Source organism: Aotus nancymaae, unplaced genomic scaffold (genome assembly GCF_030222135.1).
Source record: "Aotus nancymaae isolate 86718 unplaced genomic scaffold, 86718_ANA_hifiasm-v0.15.2.pri h1tg000062l, whole genome shotgun sequence".
Taxonomy (NCBI): Eukaryota; Metazoa; Chordata; class Mammalia; order Primates; family Aotidae; genus Aotus; species Aotus nancymaae.
Genome location: NW_026988476.1, coordinates 16,759,641 through 16,776,024, shown reverse-complemented (window position 1 = coordinate 16,776,024; position 16,384 = coordinate 16,759,641). Strand labels below are relative to the sequence as shown.

General features: G+C 36.0%; 1 protein-coding gene across 2 annotated transcripts; it reads left to right on the top strand.

The window, feature by feature from the left end:
* Nucleotides 1-404: 404 nt before the first annotated feature.
* On the top strand, nucleotides 405-1,165 carry RPL10L (ribosomal protein L10 like). 2 transcript variants are annotated; one of them, XM_012456241.2, is made up of 2 exons: nucleotides 450-558; nucleotides 640-1,165. In XM_012456241.2, the coding sequence occupies exons 1-2, from the start codon at nucleotides 450-452 to the stop codon at nucleotides 1,092-1,094; spliced, it is 564 nt and encodes a 187-aa protein (XP_012311664.1). In that variant the 3' UTR covers nucleotides 1,095-1,165. The 2 variants fall into 2 exon arrangements, with proteins under 2 accessions (XP_012311663.2, XP_012311664.1); XM_012456240.2 differs by having other exon boundaries at nucleotides 405-1,165.
* Nucleotides 1,166-16,384: the final 15,219 nt, after the last annotated feature.

The following is a 16,384-nucleotide window of genomic DNA, read 5'->3' as shown; positions in this document are numbered from 1 at the left end:
TTTGATTTTTTTTTTTTTTTTTTGATACGGAGTTTCTCTATATTGCCCAAGTTCATCTTGAACTCCTGAGCTCAAGCGATCCTCCTGCCTGGAAATTACCTCTTTTATACTTAAGGCAAAGCTGAAGGCAGGGGCTCCTAGCCCAAGATGGCCAGCAGGAAGGAAGTGGCTCTTGCACCTTTGGAGCGAGGCCCAAGTCCTTGCCCAGCAGCCCAGGGGCGTCTACCTGCAGCTGCCTCTTGGCTTACCTCAAGCGCGTCAGGTTGCGCTGGCGTGGAGGCTCCAGGTGTCGCTGCAGCTATGGTTGAGAGGTTGTGAAAGAGAGGTCACATCTTTCTCAGGACTCTATGGTTCCCGCGCGACTAGGAGCAACGTACGTAAGATGCGCGCAGGCGCAGTTCGGGGAGCACGCCTTCACTTCAACGCACCGCGGAGGTTCCTGCGCTGCCATGGGCCGCCGTCCAGCTCGTTGTTACCGGTATTGTAAGAACAAGCCATACCCAAAATCTCGTTTCTGCCCAGGGGTTCCTGATGCCAAGATCCGCATCTTTGACCTGGGTCGAAAGCAGGCAAAAGTGGATGAGTTCCCACTCTGTGGCCACATGGTGTCTGATGAATATGAGCAGCTGTCTTCTGAAGCCCTGGAGGCTGCCCGTATTTGTGCCAACAAGTACATGGTGAAAAGTTGTGGCAGAGATGGCTTTCACATCCGAGTGCGGCTCCATCCCTTCCATGTCATTCGTATCAACAAGATGTTGTCCTGTGCTGGGGCTGACAGGCTCCAGACAGGTATGCGAGGTGCCTTTGGAAAACCCCAGGGTACGGTGGCCCGGGTACACATTGGTCAAGTCATCATGTCCATCCGCACCAAGCTTCAGAACAAGGAGCACGTGATTGAAGCCTTGCGCAGGGCCAAGTTCAAGTTCCCTGGACGCCAGAAGATCCATATCTCCAAGAAGTGGGGCTTCACCAAGTTTAATGCTGACGAATTTGAAGACAAGGTGGCCAAGAAGCACATCATCCCTGACGGTTGTGGAGTGAAGTATGTTCCCAATTGCGGCCCCTTGGACAAGTGGCGGGTTCTACACTCATGAAGGCTTTGATAGCACTGTCTCCTTGGGCCATGCCAGTCTGACTTTGCTTACTAATAAATTCTGTTTACTGGGAAAAAACAACTACTTATTAAGTTTAATATTTTAAAATATCCAATGTTTTAGAATATAGACTACTTGAGAATTTTTTTTTTCTAGTCATACAGATTTAAGGGCAAGTGTTAACTTTCCTTGCCTAAGTAAAACTATACAATTTATAGAGAAAGCTATTATATTTTAATCAAACACTTTAAATTTAGGAGAGTATAGGACAGTATATTATTGTAGTAAAGTCATAAGTTATGCAGCTATCATTCATTATCTTGAATAAAAAAATAGATTTGTGTGAAAAAATTTATAGAATGTAAACTAAACAATAGGGATGAAAATAATTATAGGCATTAATGATATTTCAACTACAGCCTCTTTGGAGCTAGTTTATTTCTAACTTGGTTGCTTATGTTTTTCTATAAATTTCTGTACATTGTTTTGAGAATTACCTTATACCTCTGATTATCAGCCTTAGGACAATTGAGTATCACTGAAAAAGGCTTTTTCAGATGAACTTTACATTGTCTCACAGTCAAGAGATAACAGTCTAATCTTTTTTTCATCATAGAAAGGTCATAGGTGACAACAGAGTTCATATTACTTGTATCTGGACTCCAGTAGAACCAAAAGAAGAGAGAAAAGGACACTAAATTGGCTATCTGTACTCTAAAAGGACACTAGAGAGAGTTTGCAATTGTAGGTGCTTGCCCTGCATTTAGAGTTACATTGATCACACAGGTCCTTTTTGTTTTATTTTAGAAACTACATAAGCTAAAATTCCTGAGTTTGTACTGCGTTAGAAGAAGAAATTCCTGTTCTTAACATTGACTTAGCCTTTTGAATCTCAACCCTGCAAACAGTGCCTTCAGTGTTTTTATTCTAATGGTTCATTTTCAAAGTCAACACATTTAATGAAAACAACAAAAGGAGTACTAAATAGTATAGAAACACATACTACTGTTTAATTTTCATTTATTTAAAAAACTGCTATGTCAGTCTTAACATGTTTTATCTAGCTGGATATTTCTTTCAGGCCCTTGCTGTATTTCCTATTTGTATATATTTAAGCTAGGTTGCTATTTTAAGACATTTTTCATGTTTGCATTTTACCATACTTTCAAAAACAAAAATTCAACCTCAAAAACAAAAAAAGAGAGAGAGAGAAAAGCAATACAAAATACTATAAAAGAAGCAACCCCCTTAGCTTCTAGTACAACCATGGTCCAGCTTTGAAAATATTTTCCACCTTCATTATTTCCCTTTCTCTTTGGTCTTAAACCTCTCAAAACATGTTGACCTTCAAATCTGGAACTCTGCACTCACTAAATATACAGGAGGAGAGCTAAACATAAGCTCATGAACTTCCTTGCCCTAAGAGATTGGTAACAGTAATTGTTCATGCATATAGATATGGGAGTGAAGAGGAAGTGAAATATTAAAAATTCATTAAAACCTGGTAGGTAGCTGTCAATAAATTTTTTATTTGAGTTATTCCACATTTTCATATTATAAAGATTATATATAAATTATTTTTTTAAATGTTGACATACAGTCACTTTTACTTGTTTTTGTTAAAAATCCTTCCTACTAATTTTCCCCAAGCCAGAATTTTGTTTTTTCAGCATTTTTCTATTTTAGAGTCATTCTGATTATTTTTTTAAAAATTGATAAGACAACTTGGCTGAAGGATAATGTAATTATAATTTTGCCGAGTTCATTATTTTAAAATTTCTGTTCAAAATGGAAAATTGCATTTGGGAACATATATTCATATATTTGTGTTATTCTAATACTGCAATAAAATGAACTGTTTGCTCATTTGAAATAAAAAATTACAAGTGCAGTTAACTAAGTTCAAGCAAATACTGCCCAATGAAGCTTTTTGTCTAACTGATGAAATCTCTAGGTTTTAATGGAAAATATTGACTAAAAAGACGAAGAAAACTTCAGTAGCACTATGTACTGTATCAATTTAGTTTTAAAAATCACATTTCATAAATGATAGTTATATAATCCATCGTTTCTACTCCCTCAAAGTATGCACTGTATTAAGCATGGTTAGCCTGAAAAGTCTTTAATTTTTATAAAAATATACATCAGCTCTTCCATGAATTGGCTGTCACTAACATTGGCAAGCATTTTCTTTCTGCTTTAGCAGCCTTGTACTGCCTACCCTTACATAATTTAAGGAGAGCTTTCTGGTTCTCAGAGTGTTACTTATTGATTTAAGGATTGAGCTAAAACATCATTTCACCCCATTCGTCTACCTGCCTTTATAATAATGGCTTTTTGTTTGTTTGTATTTTAATGTAAAGACTTTATTTTCATAAAAATGCATATGAATTATTTTTTAAAAGCAAGTTAGGTGAAACATAGTAAAGTCAAAATAATTAAATTATACATGTGATAATAATTCAAAATGAGGTTATTGTCACCTAACAATCAGTAAGAAGAAAAGCTGGTGTCAGGATGTTTGGATTTGAATCTTAGTCTTTTACTTTCTTGGGCAAATTACTAAGTATCACCATTCTTAGTAATTTTGCCATCTATAAAATGAGGTGAAGACATTTTAGTTATAAGGTTGTTTGTAGGATTAAATGAGATAATGCATTGAGAAATTGATTTTTATTATTATGATGATTATTTTTTGAGACAGGGTCTTACTCTGTCACCCAGGCTAGAGTGCAGTGGCCTGATCATGGCTCACTGTAGCTTTGACCTTCCCAGCCTTAGGCGATCCTCCCATTTGAGCATCCTGAGTAGCTGGGACTGCAGGCATGCATCACCATTCCCAGCTAACGTTTTTGTATTTTTTGTAGAAATGGGGTTTTTCCATGATGCCCAGGCTGGTCTCTAACTCCTGGGCTCAAGCAATGTGCCGCCTCATCCTCCCAAAGTGCTAGGATTATAGGCCCGAGCCACTACCCAGTTGAGAAACTGAACAGTATTGTGCTTTGCACATATTAATTATACAAAATTAATGTTCAGTTAATATTGACGTTATTGTTATTACATTTGCTCCTGCTTCACTCCTCAGCTCCTAATTTTTCGTGCTTGTATTACTATATTTTCATGATTTATGACCTTAATATTCTGTCTTGCAATCATTATTGCTTCCAGTTACATACTCTTGGTTCTAGATTTAATTAGATTCAATATTTTGTTCCAAGTGTTTTTTAATCTTTAGTTCTGTAATTCCCAGTTTCATATCATTGTATTTTGTCATCTCCTTGAGGAATTCATTTGAAAATATTTATGCTCTACTGATTATCCTCTGCATATGACTCACATATGGGGATTAGCTTACTTTCCTGCCCCTCAACTGGATTTTTTATCTACTTTAACCACTTGTTAAATTCAATATTATTTTACCTTTTTTTCTCAGTTTTATTTTCCAAAGAATGATTATATGGCTATCATGTCATTATTTTTATACTGCTTATGTGTGGTGTAGACTCTTCTGCCCAGATATTCTATTTAATCAGAAAGATTGTGGGTGCATTTCTCTTGTCACTCTTTCACAAAACTTTTGATATTTTTTCGTTCATCTAGACTTCTCTCTGGGTGCTACTTTTCCATGGCCTTGGGATGAGAGGATGGGAAAAAGAACTTGGAGAGTTAAGTATACCCTTTGATGCTGGCTAGATTCTAATTCTTCTCCTGAGATCCATTAAATATCCTATACCAAAGCATACTCCAGTCAGCCAGGTACACAGTCCACTCTCCAGCTGTGGCATATTCACCTTTGCCCTGCTACTATTCAGTGCACACCCCTGGAAAATGGCAAGTCCAATTGCTGTACATCCTTGGTGTTGTTGTGGGCTCTACTTGTCAATGGATTTTCCTACAATTTTTCCTTGCATAAGTATATGTTAAGTACATTTCTCTACATATTAAGGCATTAGTGAAACATATTTTTTATTTCATTTTTTTCCAGAAATTTTTTTATTTTAAGAGGTTGGAAAGTTCTGAAAAGGTACACTCTATAAATGATTGTTATATAACCCACCATTTCCTCCAATCTCTCAAAACATGGGATTACACTAAATGTATTTAGCCAGAAATCTTTAATGTAAAAAAAGCAAAATTTGGTTCTGACTTATCACATGAGAATACTGCCTCCATTTTTGTATCTCCTAAATTTATGACATATATAACCCTTTCCTTGGCTTCTTTGGCTATATTTATTTTATCACATTTTTTTCATTTCATTAGGTATTGTGGAAAAAGATCATCTGATCATGTTTTACCTCAGGTTATTCACCCAGAATTTTTTTTTAATGTTGGACTAAAAATGATCTACTTTTGGAGACTTTAATATTTCAGACAACTCATGCAAAACTCTATATTTCCATGTTTGTAAAAACTTCTAGTTATTTTTAATTGTAACAACTTCTAGTTATTTTTAATTGTAAGGCTCTCAAATAATTATACCTAAAATACTTTGAGTCTCAAAATGATACACTTTTAATATCGATTCCAAAGAGATCAATTTTGTCTTTGTGTCCATACAAAATCTTAACTCTCATTATGTTATAAATAATTTAGTTTTATATAGTTATGTAAATTAAATAGGCAAGAGTTACTGATTAAGAGATTTTTGTGCTTCACATATTTAAAGAATAGGACCATATATACAGTAGAAAATATATTTTGAGGACTATATTATTAGATTCTTCAATGGTCCTCTTCATGAAATTTCCTGTTGTCCTAAGTTGACTGGTTACTGATAAATAGAAATATATGAGGTTGAAGAAAAGGACAGAATGTTTTCAGCAAAGGCATTCTTCTTAGAGGAGTAACTATCCCATCTCTCTCAGAGTGGAACAGCACATTGGATTGACAGGAAATGATGTTTTCTTTTGCCCAAATCATGTGTCACTAAACTGAGACTTAATGATGATGGTGGAGACAGAAGAGATAGCGGAACTGATGTAGAAAATATCAGGAAACAGCCCTTACATCCAGTCTCTGGAAAATAAGGATAAGACTTACATTTCCCGTGAGCATGGGGCCATTATGGTGTTTTAAATCTAAGCAACATTGTATGTTCTGTGCCCTATTCTGCAAAAGCATTGTTACTTGGGAGGGGGAAACATGGCAGCAAGAGGCTGTCATTGGGAATTATTCCATGGTTGCAGCTGCAGGCAGGGAGAGAAGAGCCACTGTGCCTTAGCCAGATTTCCTTTGAGGGAATAGGATAGGGACAGAAACTCCACTATCCTCTAAAAAACTGACAAATAGACCCTATAAAAGACTCAGCACTTAGCTACCAAATATATGGAGAACCAAGAGATAGTCAGTAGTATAGAGAACCAGCAACAGGTAGAAGAGAACCTGTCTCCCGTGACTTGAAGTCGTTTAGCAAAGAGAATATTGTCTATTTTTATATTCTGTTATCAATAATCTAAATTATTGATTTAGGGATGGAAGAGAAAAAAAGTCAGAGGAATAAGAAAGCATATAATTTCCTCTTTCCTGATCTAAGTAGCTGAAACTATTAGTCTAGGCTACACAAATGCAACAGATGAAAGATTTAAAAACAGTAAGTGACAACTTTCATAATTGGCAGTGATCGAAAAGTTATACAAAGAGGCTTAGATATCATTAAGGAAATGTACTACTCACAAAGCAATAGAACTTCAATGGAGCACAATTGGTTGTTCCTGAAAAATAAAAATTTCATGAGCACTTCATTATTTCTCCTGTCAAACCAGTTACATAACCATTTTGATGAAAAACTTCCACTAAGCATGCAAGCAAATGTCCAAATTACTAAAACAGCATGATACCATTGAAATTTCACCAGACAAAAGTACAACCTCATTCAACACAAAGAAACTTCTATACCACTTCCTAGATACGCTTTTAACAATGGTCCCTTTACCTCTCTAACTTGTATAAATGCTTAAATATAAGTACACTTTAAATTACCATCACTGAAACCCATGTTCATGTGGCTGTAGTCAAATTTTGTCTCAGCTACCTGTCTGCCAACTTACTACCTACCTATACCTCTCCCAAATTTCCCAAAAATAATGCCTATCAGCCTATCTTCCAACTATCAGTAGGGATTTGATTTATACATACAATGGACTGCTTCAATTTATGCCAATACTCTGCAATTGTAAGCCATGCATTTTTGAAACAAAACTGCTAAAAATGACATTAATAAAAATGTCATTTTTATAGTTGAATTTTTCAAATGATAATTTTAAGTTGTCAAAATATAACAGTCTACAAGGTCAAAATCACCATACCTAAAAGCAAGGCTGAGACTTAAAAAATTTTTTTTTCCTCTAATTAATGTTTTTATTTGGAAATATAGGCAATTCTTTTCAACAGCCGTGCCATTACAAATTACATATATCTTTGCCATGTGGCATGGTTCACTAATTTCTATACAGTAATTGAGATTTACTGCCCAAATGTAAACTGTGATTTTAGAAATGTGTGAGATGAAGAATGTAGAGTCCTAATCTCTGGCTGCTTTATTTGGGACAGCTGATATATGCCTGAGGATTGTGTATATATCAGAAACATTATTCAAAGGAGTCTTCCTTTAGAACATGGAAATCTTTAAGTGAAAAACAATTTCTATTTTAATACCTAAGCACTCACTGATCTCTGTCAGTTTTGTAAGTTCTATTTTCAATGTATCGACATTTCGGTTTGGTGATTGCTTGGGGGATATTTTTGAGTTCAGACATTTTTATGGTCTTCTTGCTGGACTCAGGTTAATATAGCATTTTATTTTTTCTGTTCTAAGATTGGAAGTTTACTTCCTTTAGACTTATAGTTCAGATTCAGACACATTAGAGTTCACATTTCTCTTCTAGGTCCTTATTGTTAAATAGGCTCAAAAGCTATTATTACTAAACCCCAATTTTACATTGGAAGGTTTTAAAAATTCCTCATTCTATTTTTTTTACATTAAGAGACTTCAAAAATTATATTCATAAGTACAGTTCATGACATATTTGTGGCATACACTGTTAGGATTTATTGACAGAACTAGTGAATTTGAAGTCCATGGGCCCTTGAACTTGAGAAAATAATTTATTACATAATTGATTTGAAAAAGCCTATATCCTAAGATCCAGTAATAACACTATAGATATCTATTGTAGAAAAGCTCTCAATTATATGAACCAGGAGATATATGCAAAGAGCCTTCATAGCATTGTTCATAATAGCAAACACTTTTTATCCTTAATTTACATAAAGAGGACAATGAATATATATCTATTGTGGTTTATTCACAATGGGAGCTACTACACGCAGTGAGAATCAATGAAGGACATCTACAGCTGAAACATGGATAACTTTCAGAAACTATTGAATGAAAAAAGAAAATAGGACTCTAAATAGTATTATGCCATTTTTTAAAATTCAAAAAGCAGAAAAACCAGAGGAAATATTGTGTTATATGTAAATAAATATATAATCTAGTTTTTAAAAGTTATGCTAACTGTGAAAATTAGGATAGTGGTTGCATGGGTTGGGCATAACATGGCAGGGGAGGAACAGGGATAGTCTATGGAGGATACTTTATAATATTTTATCTTTTAAAGCAAGTCCTCTCAGGTCATTATTCATCAGTATTTCTGGGCTATCCTTGGAACTTTTCCCTTCCGACAGTTATAAGTTTGAAAATCCAGCTTGTAAAATCACTACAGTCAGTTGCCTTCAAAAACGTATTAAATTTATAAACTTAAAAATATATTACTTTATATTTTATAATTAATAATTTTCTTATGGAGGTCTTGGGAAATGTAAATTTATTATTTGTTATTTATGCTTTCATTCCTATTTCATAGTAGTGTGTTTTGTTGTGTTTTTGTTTATTTTTGTGGGTCTATACTTTGCTAAACTTATTCTCTTGTATACTAAGATCAAGGTTGGGTACTTTTTACTTGTGTTTCTTTCCTCTTTCTTTAATTCTTACACTTTTCCACCAGAGAAAATTTGTAGTAGATTCTGCCTGTTCCCTAGGATGCTGCCATCCTGAAACCAATTTCGCCTGTCATGAAAGATAAAAAGTGTGGTACTGAGGTTGAGCTTTCTGACTTTGCTGTGCCCTCAGGTTTTGTAATTGTTTGTCCCTGATAAATCCACCACCTTACATGTACTAACCATTCACAACTTTCTGCTCCAGTTCCCACTTGTTTGTTTACTTCTGTTTTAAGTCCTTTAAGTCCTTGAAGATTTATTTATTTTTTAATAAACCTAGAAATGTATTAAAAGGTAAGACTGTAGGCAGAATCTGGTTATATCTAGATGAGAGGATCACTAACAGTACATAGTCTACCATATTGCTAAGTGGAAGTCTTGTGATATATTTTAATTTCTTCTCTGTTTCTTTAAAAATGCCATGATATCTATACCCCGGAATCATATTGATGTATACAGATACATACATAGTATAGTCTTTCTAATTTTATCGTCTACTTCGAAAATTAAGATCCAAAATACTTTGTACAAAATGGTGGCTTTTTATTGCCTTATCTTACATAAGCTGGAAATATATTTTCCAGATTTCTCTTCTCTATAGGGTGCCTAATCACCCTATGGAGAAATTGACATGAGATTTGGAAGGCAGAAATGAAGCAACAATTATAAAATTGGATGCAGGGCCCCAGGCATCGTTGTGATTCAGAAATGCTGTGGTTGATTTGTTGGCTCAATGAATTGAAGGATGCCAGCAACATTAGTTCCTCCAGCCCTTGCTAGATCTTGCCCTTAACTTTCTCATAGACCTGGGCCAGGCATAAGTGCATCTTTGTGCCGAGTGGCACAGACCTCTGTTCACAGACCTGGATTTTAGATTATTTTCATGGATTTCAATTTATCCTTGTGAATTCCATTTGTCCTGTGAGATACTTACCTTTACTTTGCATTTTTTTCTCCCAATTGCCTGCCTTACTGACTTGTAGCAATTTTGTGCTCACCATCAGAAAAGAGGCAATCACATTCAAGAAATTTCATTGTCCCTACTTGGTGACTGTATTAGTCCATCCTCACACTGCTATAACCGAAATACCTGAGATTGGGTAATTTATAAAGAAAAGAGCTTTAATTCACTCACAGTTTTGCAGCCTGTTCAGGAAGCATAGCAACATCTGCTTCTGGACAGGACTCAGGAAATTTACAATCATGGCTGAAGGCAAAGTGGGAGCAGGCGTCTTAGACCGCAGGAACAGGACCAAGAGGGAGAGGGGGCAGGTGCTACGTATTTTTAAACACCCAGATCTCATAAGTACTCACTCACTATGACAACACACTAGGAAGGGAAAAACCTTCCCCATGATCTAATTACCTCCTCCCAAGCCCCACCTCCAACATTTTACAATTCAGCATGAGATTTGGGCAATGACACAGATACAAACCATATGAGTGACTTAGGTGACTTTTATCTGATCACACTGTCTCCTTCAAGACTGTTATTTTCCCAGTCATTCTCATTATTATGCAAAGTCTAATGTCCATAATAAATCTCCTATTCTATATTACTCTTCATATTTCTTCCTTGAGCAAACTGTAACTGCTATGGCCATTACTGATCATTAAAATCAGGAAAAGAATCAAAACTTGGTTTGATGTAGCTATTGAAAAGAGCAAATATATTGGAATATATAGACTTCTGTTTGGATCTTCATTCTGCCCACTACTTCTCCTTTCAACTTAAGCAGTTTATTGAACCTTTCAGGGCCTAAACTTCATAAACTTCCCAACTGTAAAATAAACATTATAATGGTATTTATAAGAATATGCACTTAGCACAGCTTCTGGGACATAGTACACTATGAATAATGTTGCGTGTTATTATCGTTCTTTCTTATTAAATATCAGAACTTAAAAGGAATTCACTATGTATTAGCTAAACTAATTTATATCATTACTCGGGTTATGAAATTCAGGTGGAACCGATTTTGATTGCGGAATCTCCAAATATCTTGATGCTATCTTTAAAATTCATGTTTAAGGTAAACATTGTATTTATTCTTTTCTTGGTAAATCCAACAATGATGAAGTATTTGAATCTAAATGTGAAAGGTATGTAACAGCCCTCATATCCAGTATAACCTGGCATATTAATTCTGATTTTGTACTGAAGACACGTAAAATTTATGTGAAATAACTATTGTAGCTTATGCAATTCTGACATATTTTAACTTTTTAAAAATTATCTTTTAAGTTCTGGGATACATGTGCAGAACGTACAGGTTTATTACATAGGTATACATGTGCCATGGTGGTTTGCTGCACCCATCAACCTGTCATCTACATTAGATATTTCTCCTAACACTATCCGTCCCTAGCCCCCCACCCCCAGGCCCTGGTGTGTGATGTTCCCCTCCCTGTGTCCCATGTGTTCTCATTGTTGAATTCCCACTTTTGAGTGAGAACATGCAATGTATGGTTTTCTGTTCCTGTGTTAGTTTGCTGAGAATGATGATTTCCAGCTTCATCCATGTCCCTGCAAAGGACATGAACTCATCCTTTTTTATGGCTACATAATATTCCATGGTGTATATTTGCCACATTTTCTTTATCCAGTGTATCATTGATGGGCATTTGGGTTGGTTCCAAGTCTTTGCTACTATGAATAATGCTGCAATAAACATATATGTTTATGCATCTTTATCGCAGAATGAGTTACAATCCTTTTGGTATATACCCAGTAATGAGATTGCTGGATCAAATGGTATTTCTGGTTCTAGACCCTTGAGGAATTGCCACACTGTCTTCTACAACAGTTGAACTAATTTACACTCACACCAACAGTGTAAAAGCTTTCCTATTTCTCCACATCCTCTCCAGCATCTGTTGTTTCCTGACTGTTTAATAATTGCCATTCTAACTGGCATGAGACGCTGTCTCATTTAAATTATATATTAATATATTTTTAAGGCATTTAATCATAATTTTAATTTCACAAGTGATTATTTGTATGTTATGAGAAAGAATATTATAATTATTTTTATAGCAGTATAGAAATATCAAAACAATTCATTATTTCCAACTTATAAGCTACAGCAGGATATTGGTATATATTATATTAGATTTAATGAACCATGAAAAGCTATGATTAATGTAGAGAAAGCATTTTAATTTATCTACACATATTTTAAGAGGCATATAAAATGAAATAATGGGCTGTATAAATTAAACCCATTTAAAAAACATGGACTGCAACTGTAAGATCATAAAGAATGTTGACCTAGGCATTGTCTTTCATTTGGACTTAACCCCACCGATGCATCAAATTCTCACATAATTGCAAATTCTTCATGCTAGATTCTGATTTGTAAGATTTTTTTCTCTCTCTCCCTCCCCCCACTCACATGCATACATGCACACATACATATACGTATATGTGTATACATTTTTTTACATATACATATATTTGAGATGATCAGTAACTCAGTACTCCAGCAAATTTGGAAGTTTCATATTTAATCCAGTCTAATCCCAGGCCAATCAACTAAGGGTGGAAGAAAGGAAAAATCACTTCTGAAATGAAACCTTTTAAATATCAACTATTTGTCAAAAAAAATTTGATATTTAAACAATCAGGAATAATATTTTGAACTTTGAGAAAAATAATTATTAATATATTGATCAGATGTTAATATATAAGAAGGAATTAAAAATTATGTATATAATTTCTAGTTAAGCTTACTCTTTGCAAATTACAATAATACCCCTAAAAATTCTCACAACTAAAGGTAGTCTGAATAATGTAACAAGGCTCATTATTATCAACCCCTAATTAATCCATTATTCATGCAAATATGGAGTAGCTATATGAAAGGTAAATAATATCATTTATAAAAACAGATGTATTATTAGATAAATATGTTCCATTTATTAGGTAAATCTGAATATTAAATACCTTTAGTGGGATGTGGCTGACTGAGCCAGAATGGGACCTGGAAATGGAATCCCTGGGATGAAGTTCCAATTTCAACTGAAAAGGTAGAACATTCTAACTAAAAATATGGACAGAGGTAACAACAGGCAAAGCTCTCATTATAAGTGGTACAATTTCAAGAAGTCTCTAGGCATCTTTACAAGCTGGTATGGAAATGTTATGGAAATTCCAGTCCCAGTCAGGTTGGTAGTCTCAGTGCAAGAAAAAAATCTCAATAACTACTAGGATAAAAATCATAAGAATCGGATTTAGCCACAGGACTTTAGTTTCAGATAGAAGTATTATTAAGACTAAGAAGATACTCTCAGGTCTGTAAAAGGGATAATAGGCTGCTTATTAATATAGTAATTGATCAACTTATCAGAATTGGGATAAAAGCTCAAAATGGGGTTCATAATTATACTATATATAACTGTTTCTAAACTTGAATAAAATTGGTCCCTTTGTTACTCCATATGTTTTAGAGGAAACCATATATTGTACATTGCATTGGTACACAAGTGCAAGAATCTCTTTAGGGAAAACATCTATGAATAGAATTGTAGGTGATACAATGGTTCAATTTTGCCAAATAATGCTAAAACCTTTTCCAAAAAGACCATGTGAATTTATTCTTCTACCAGCAATGTATGAGATTACCATTCCCAATTATTTCCTGTAATTTTTTTTTGACTTCTTATGCTTTTAAACAATTTCATAACATTGAAATGATATCTAAATATGATTTAAATTTTCATTTTTCTAAGGAGCTTTTACAGGTTTTTAAATGCGATTTGGCCATTCATTTTTCTTCTTTTGTGCAATGACATATTCTCTCTTTTGGAAATATTCTGCATGACTGTTTTTATTCTGCCTTTGGACATAGAGTTTTTCTGAATATTAGACTTGAAAATATGAAATATATTTTATATGTTCCTTATGTCTTTTACTTATCTGTGACTCACCTTTTCAACTTCTTTATAGTATTTTGATACACGCAAATGAAATTTAGTCTATTTATATATATTATTTTCTCTATTGCTTGTATTTTTTAAAAAAAATTTAAGATAATTCCTCTATTGTTTCTACTGTTTATATTTTCTTTAAAAGTATATTTTCTGGAGAAGAACTAAGGTGGCCAATGGACATAGCAAAGAAGAGCATGTCCCACCAAGACATGAGACCATAAAGAAGACAGGTACACTCTGAGCAGATCTTAGAAAGGACGGCATTGAGAATGGATGGAGGGTGGACATAGATCCTGGGCTGAAGTGGGAGGAAGCTGGGAACCCTGCACAGGGATGCTGGACACCAGGACTTGTTTCTGGCCCACAGTGGCTCTTGGTGAGTTAAATAGGTGAGAAGTGGCCTACTCTTGCCACATACCTCCAGAATTCTAGTTTCAGGAGACTCCACAACCTCCACAGACATTTGTGCCACCTTAGAGAGGTGGCAGGGACAGGACTCCAGATTGTGCTGAGCACAGGTTTGGCATGGGAATAGCTGCATTGGAGCACAGCAAGGGATGCCCAGCCACAAGGCTCACAACACAGCTTTAGGTGGCCTTGGCTTTTGTTGACTGTCACACCTGGACAGATAAGGGCAACCTTGCCCATGGGATGGAGCCAGTCTGATCTGAATGCACCCCTGTCTACCAGCCTCTCCTGGGATTCCTCCCTGGCCATGTCTGCTTGAAGCACAACCCTGGATGCCCAAATGGGGTACTTCCTGGCAGCAGCCACCAAACCTCATTTGCAGGTAGGTCCTGCCTAACTGTTGGAGAGCTTCTGCAGATGGTCCCCCTCCAACATGCACCCACGCATAGCTTCCCACACGATTTTCCTGGCAGTCAACCACCTGCAGCCTCTCAATACCACTTTGCCACTGCATGAGCAGATCTCAGTATCCCACTGCCAGCAGTGTGTTTGTGCATGCATGGACTTCATTGCAGTTACCCCACTCCTGCCAGTGCACATTGCAGACACCACCGTCACTGCCCTGACAAAGTGCTTTTGCAGACACTGCCCATTGAAGTATTGTTGCAAGCACACCAGGAATACCTAGGTTCCTCAAATGCAGCAGGTGCTTAACTTTGAAGGGCTGGAGAACAAAGCTCTGGGCCTGGTCTCAGCCACCCAGGGATAGAGCACAAAGCCGAGGAGTGCTGAGCTGAGCCTTGGCCCTCTAAAATTATCTGGAAACAAAGCCACTTGACTGAATCCAAGTTATGCTACAGTCAAACCCTCAATAGCATCAAAGAAAACAAAAGTAAAAAGTCTCAGCCAGGCTGGGCGCAGTGGCTCATGCCTGTAATCCCAGCAGTTTGGGAGGTTGAGGTGGGCAGATCACAAGGTTGGGAGTTCAAGACCAGCCTGACCAATGTGGTGAAACCCTGTCACTACTAAAAATGTAAAAATTAGCTGGGTGTGGTGGCTCACCTGTAGTCCCAGCTACTTGGGAGGCTGAGGCAGGAGAATCGCTTGGACCTAGGATGTAGAGGTTGCAGTGAGCCAAGATTGCACCACTGCAGTCCAGTCTGGGCGACAGAACAAGACTGTCTCAAAAAGAAAAGTCTCAGCTAAAGGACAGCAAGTTCAAAGATTAAAGGAACATCAGCCCACACATGAGAATTGAGAAAGAACCAATGCAAAAACTCTGACAATTCAAAAACCAGTGTGTCTTCTTACCTCCAAGTGACTGTACTAACTCCCCTGCAATGATTCTTAATGAAGTTGAAATGGCTGAAATGACAGACATAGAATCTGGACGGCAACAAACATCATTGAGATTCAGGAGATAGTTGAAACTCAATCCAAAGAATCTAAGGAATCTAGTAAAATGAATCCAGTCAAATAATACAAGAGCTGAAAGGTGAAAAGGCCACTTTAAGAAAGAACCAAACTGATCTGATAGAGCTGAAAAACTCACATCAAGAATTTCATAATACAATTGGAAGTATTAACAGAAGAACAGACCAAGCTGAGGAAAGAACTTCAGAGTATGAAGACTAGTTCTTTGAGTTAATATAGTCAGATAAAAAAAAAAATTAATAAACAAAACCTCTGAGAAGTATGTGATTAGGTAAAGAGATCTAACCTACAACTTGTTGGCATCCTTGAAACAGAAGGAGAAAGAACAAGCAATTTGGAAAACATATTTGAGGATATTATCCATGAAAATATCCCAAACATCTCAAAGGATGTCAACATTCAAATGTGGGAAATGCAAACAGCACCCATGAGATGCTATACAAGATGACTATCCCCAAGACACATAGTCACCAGATAGTCCAAGGTCAATACAAAGGACAAAATATTAAAGGCAG

Bases quoted from the DNA above. Each gene is read 5' to 3' on its own strand.
- RPL10L (XM_012456240.2), top strand. From the start codon at position 450: ATGGGCCGCCGTCCAGCTCGTTGTTACCGGTATTGTAAGAACAAGCCA.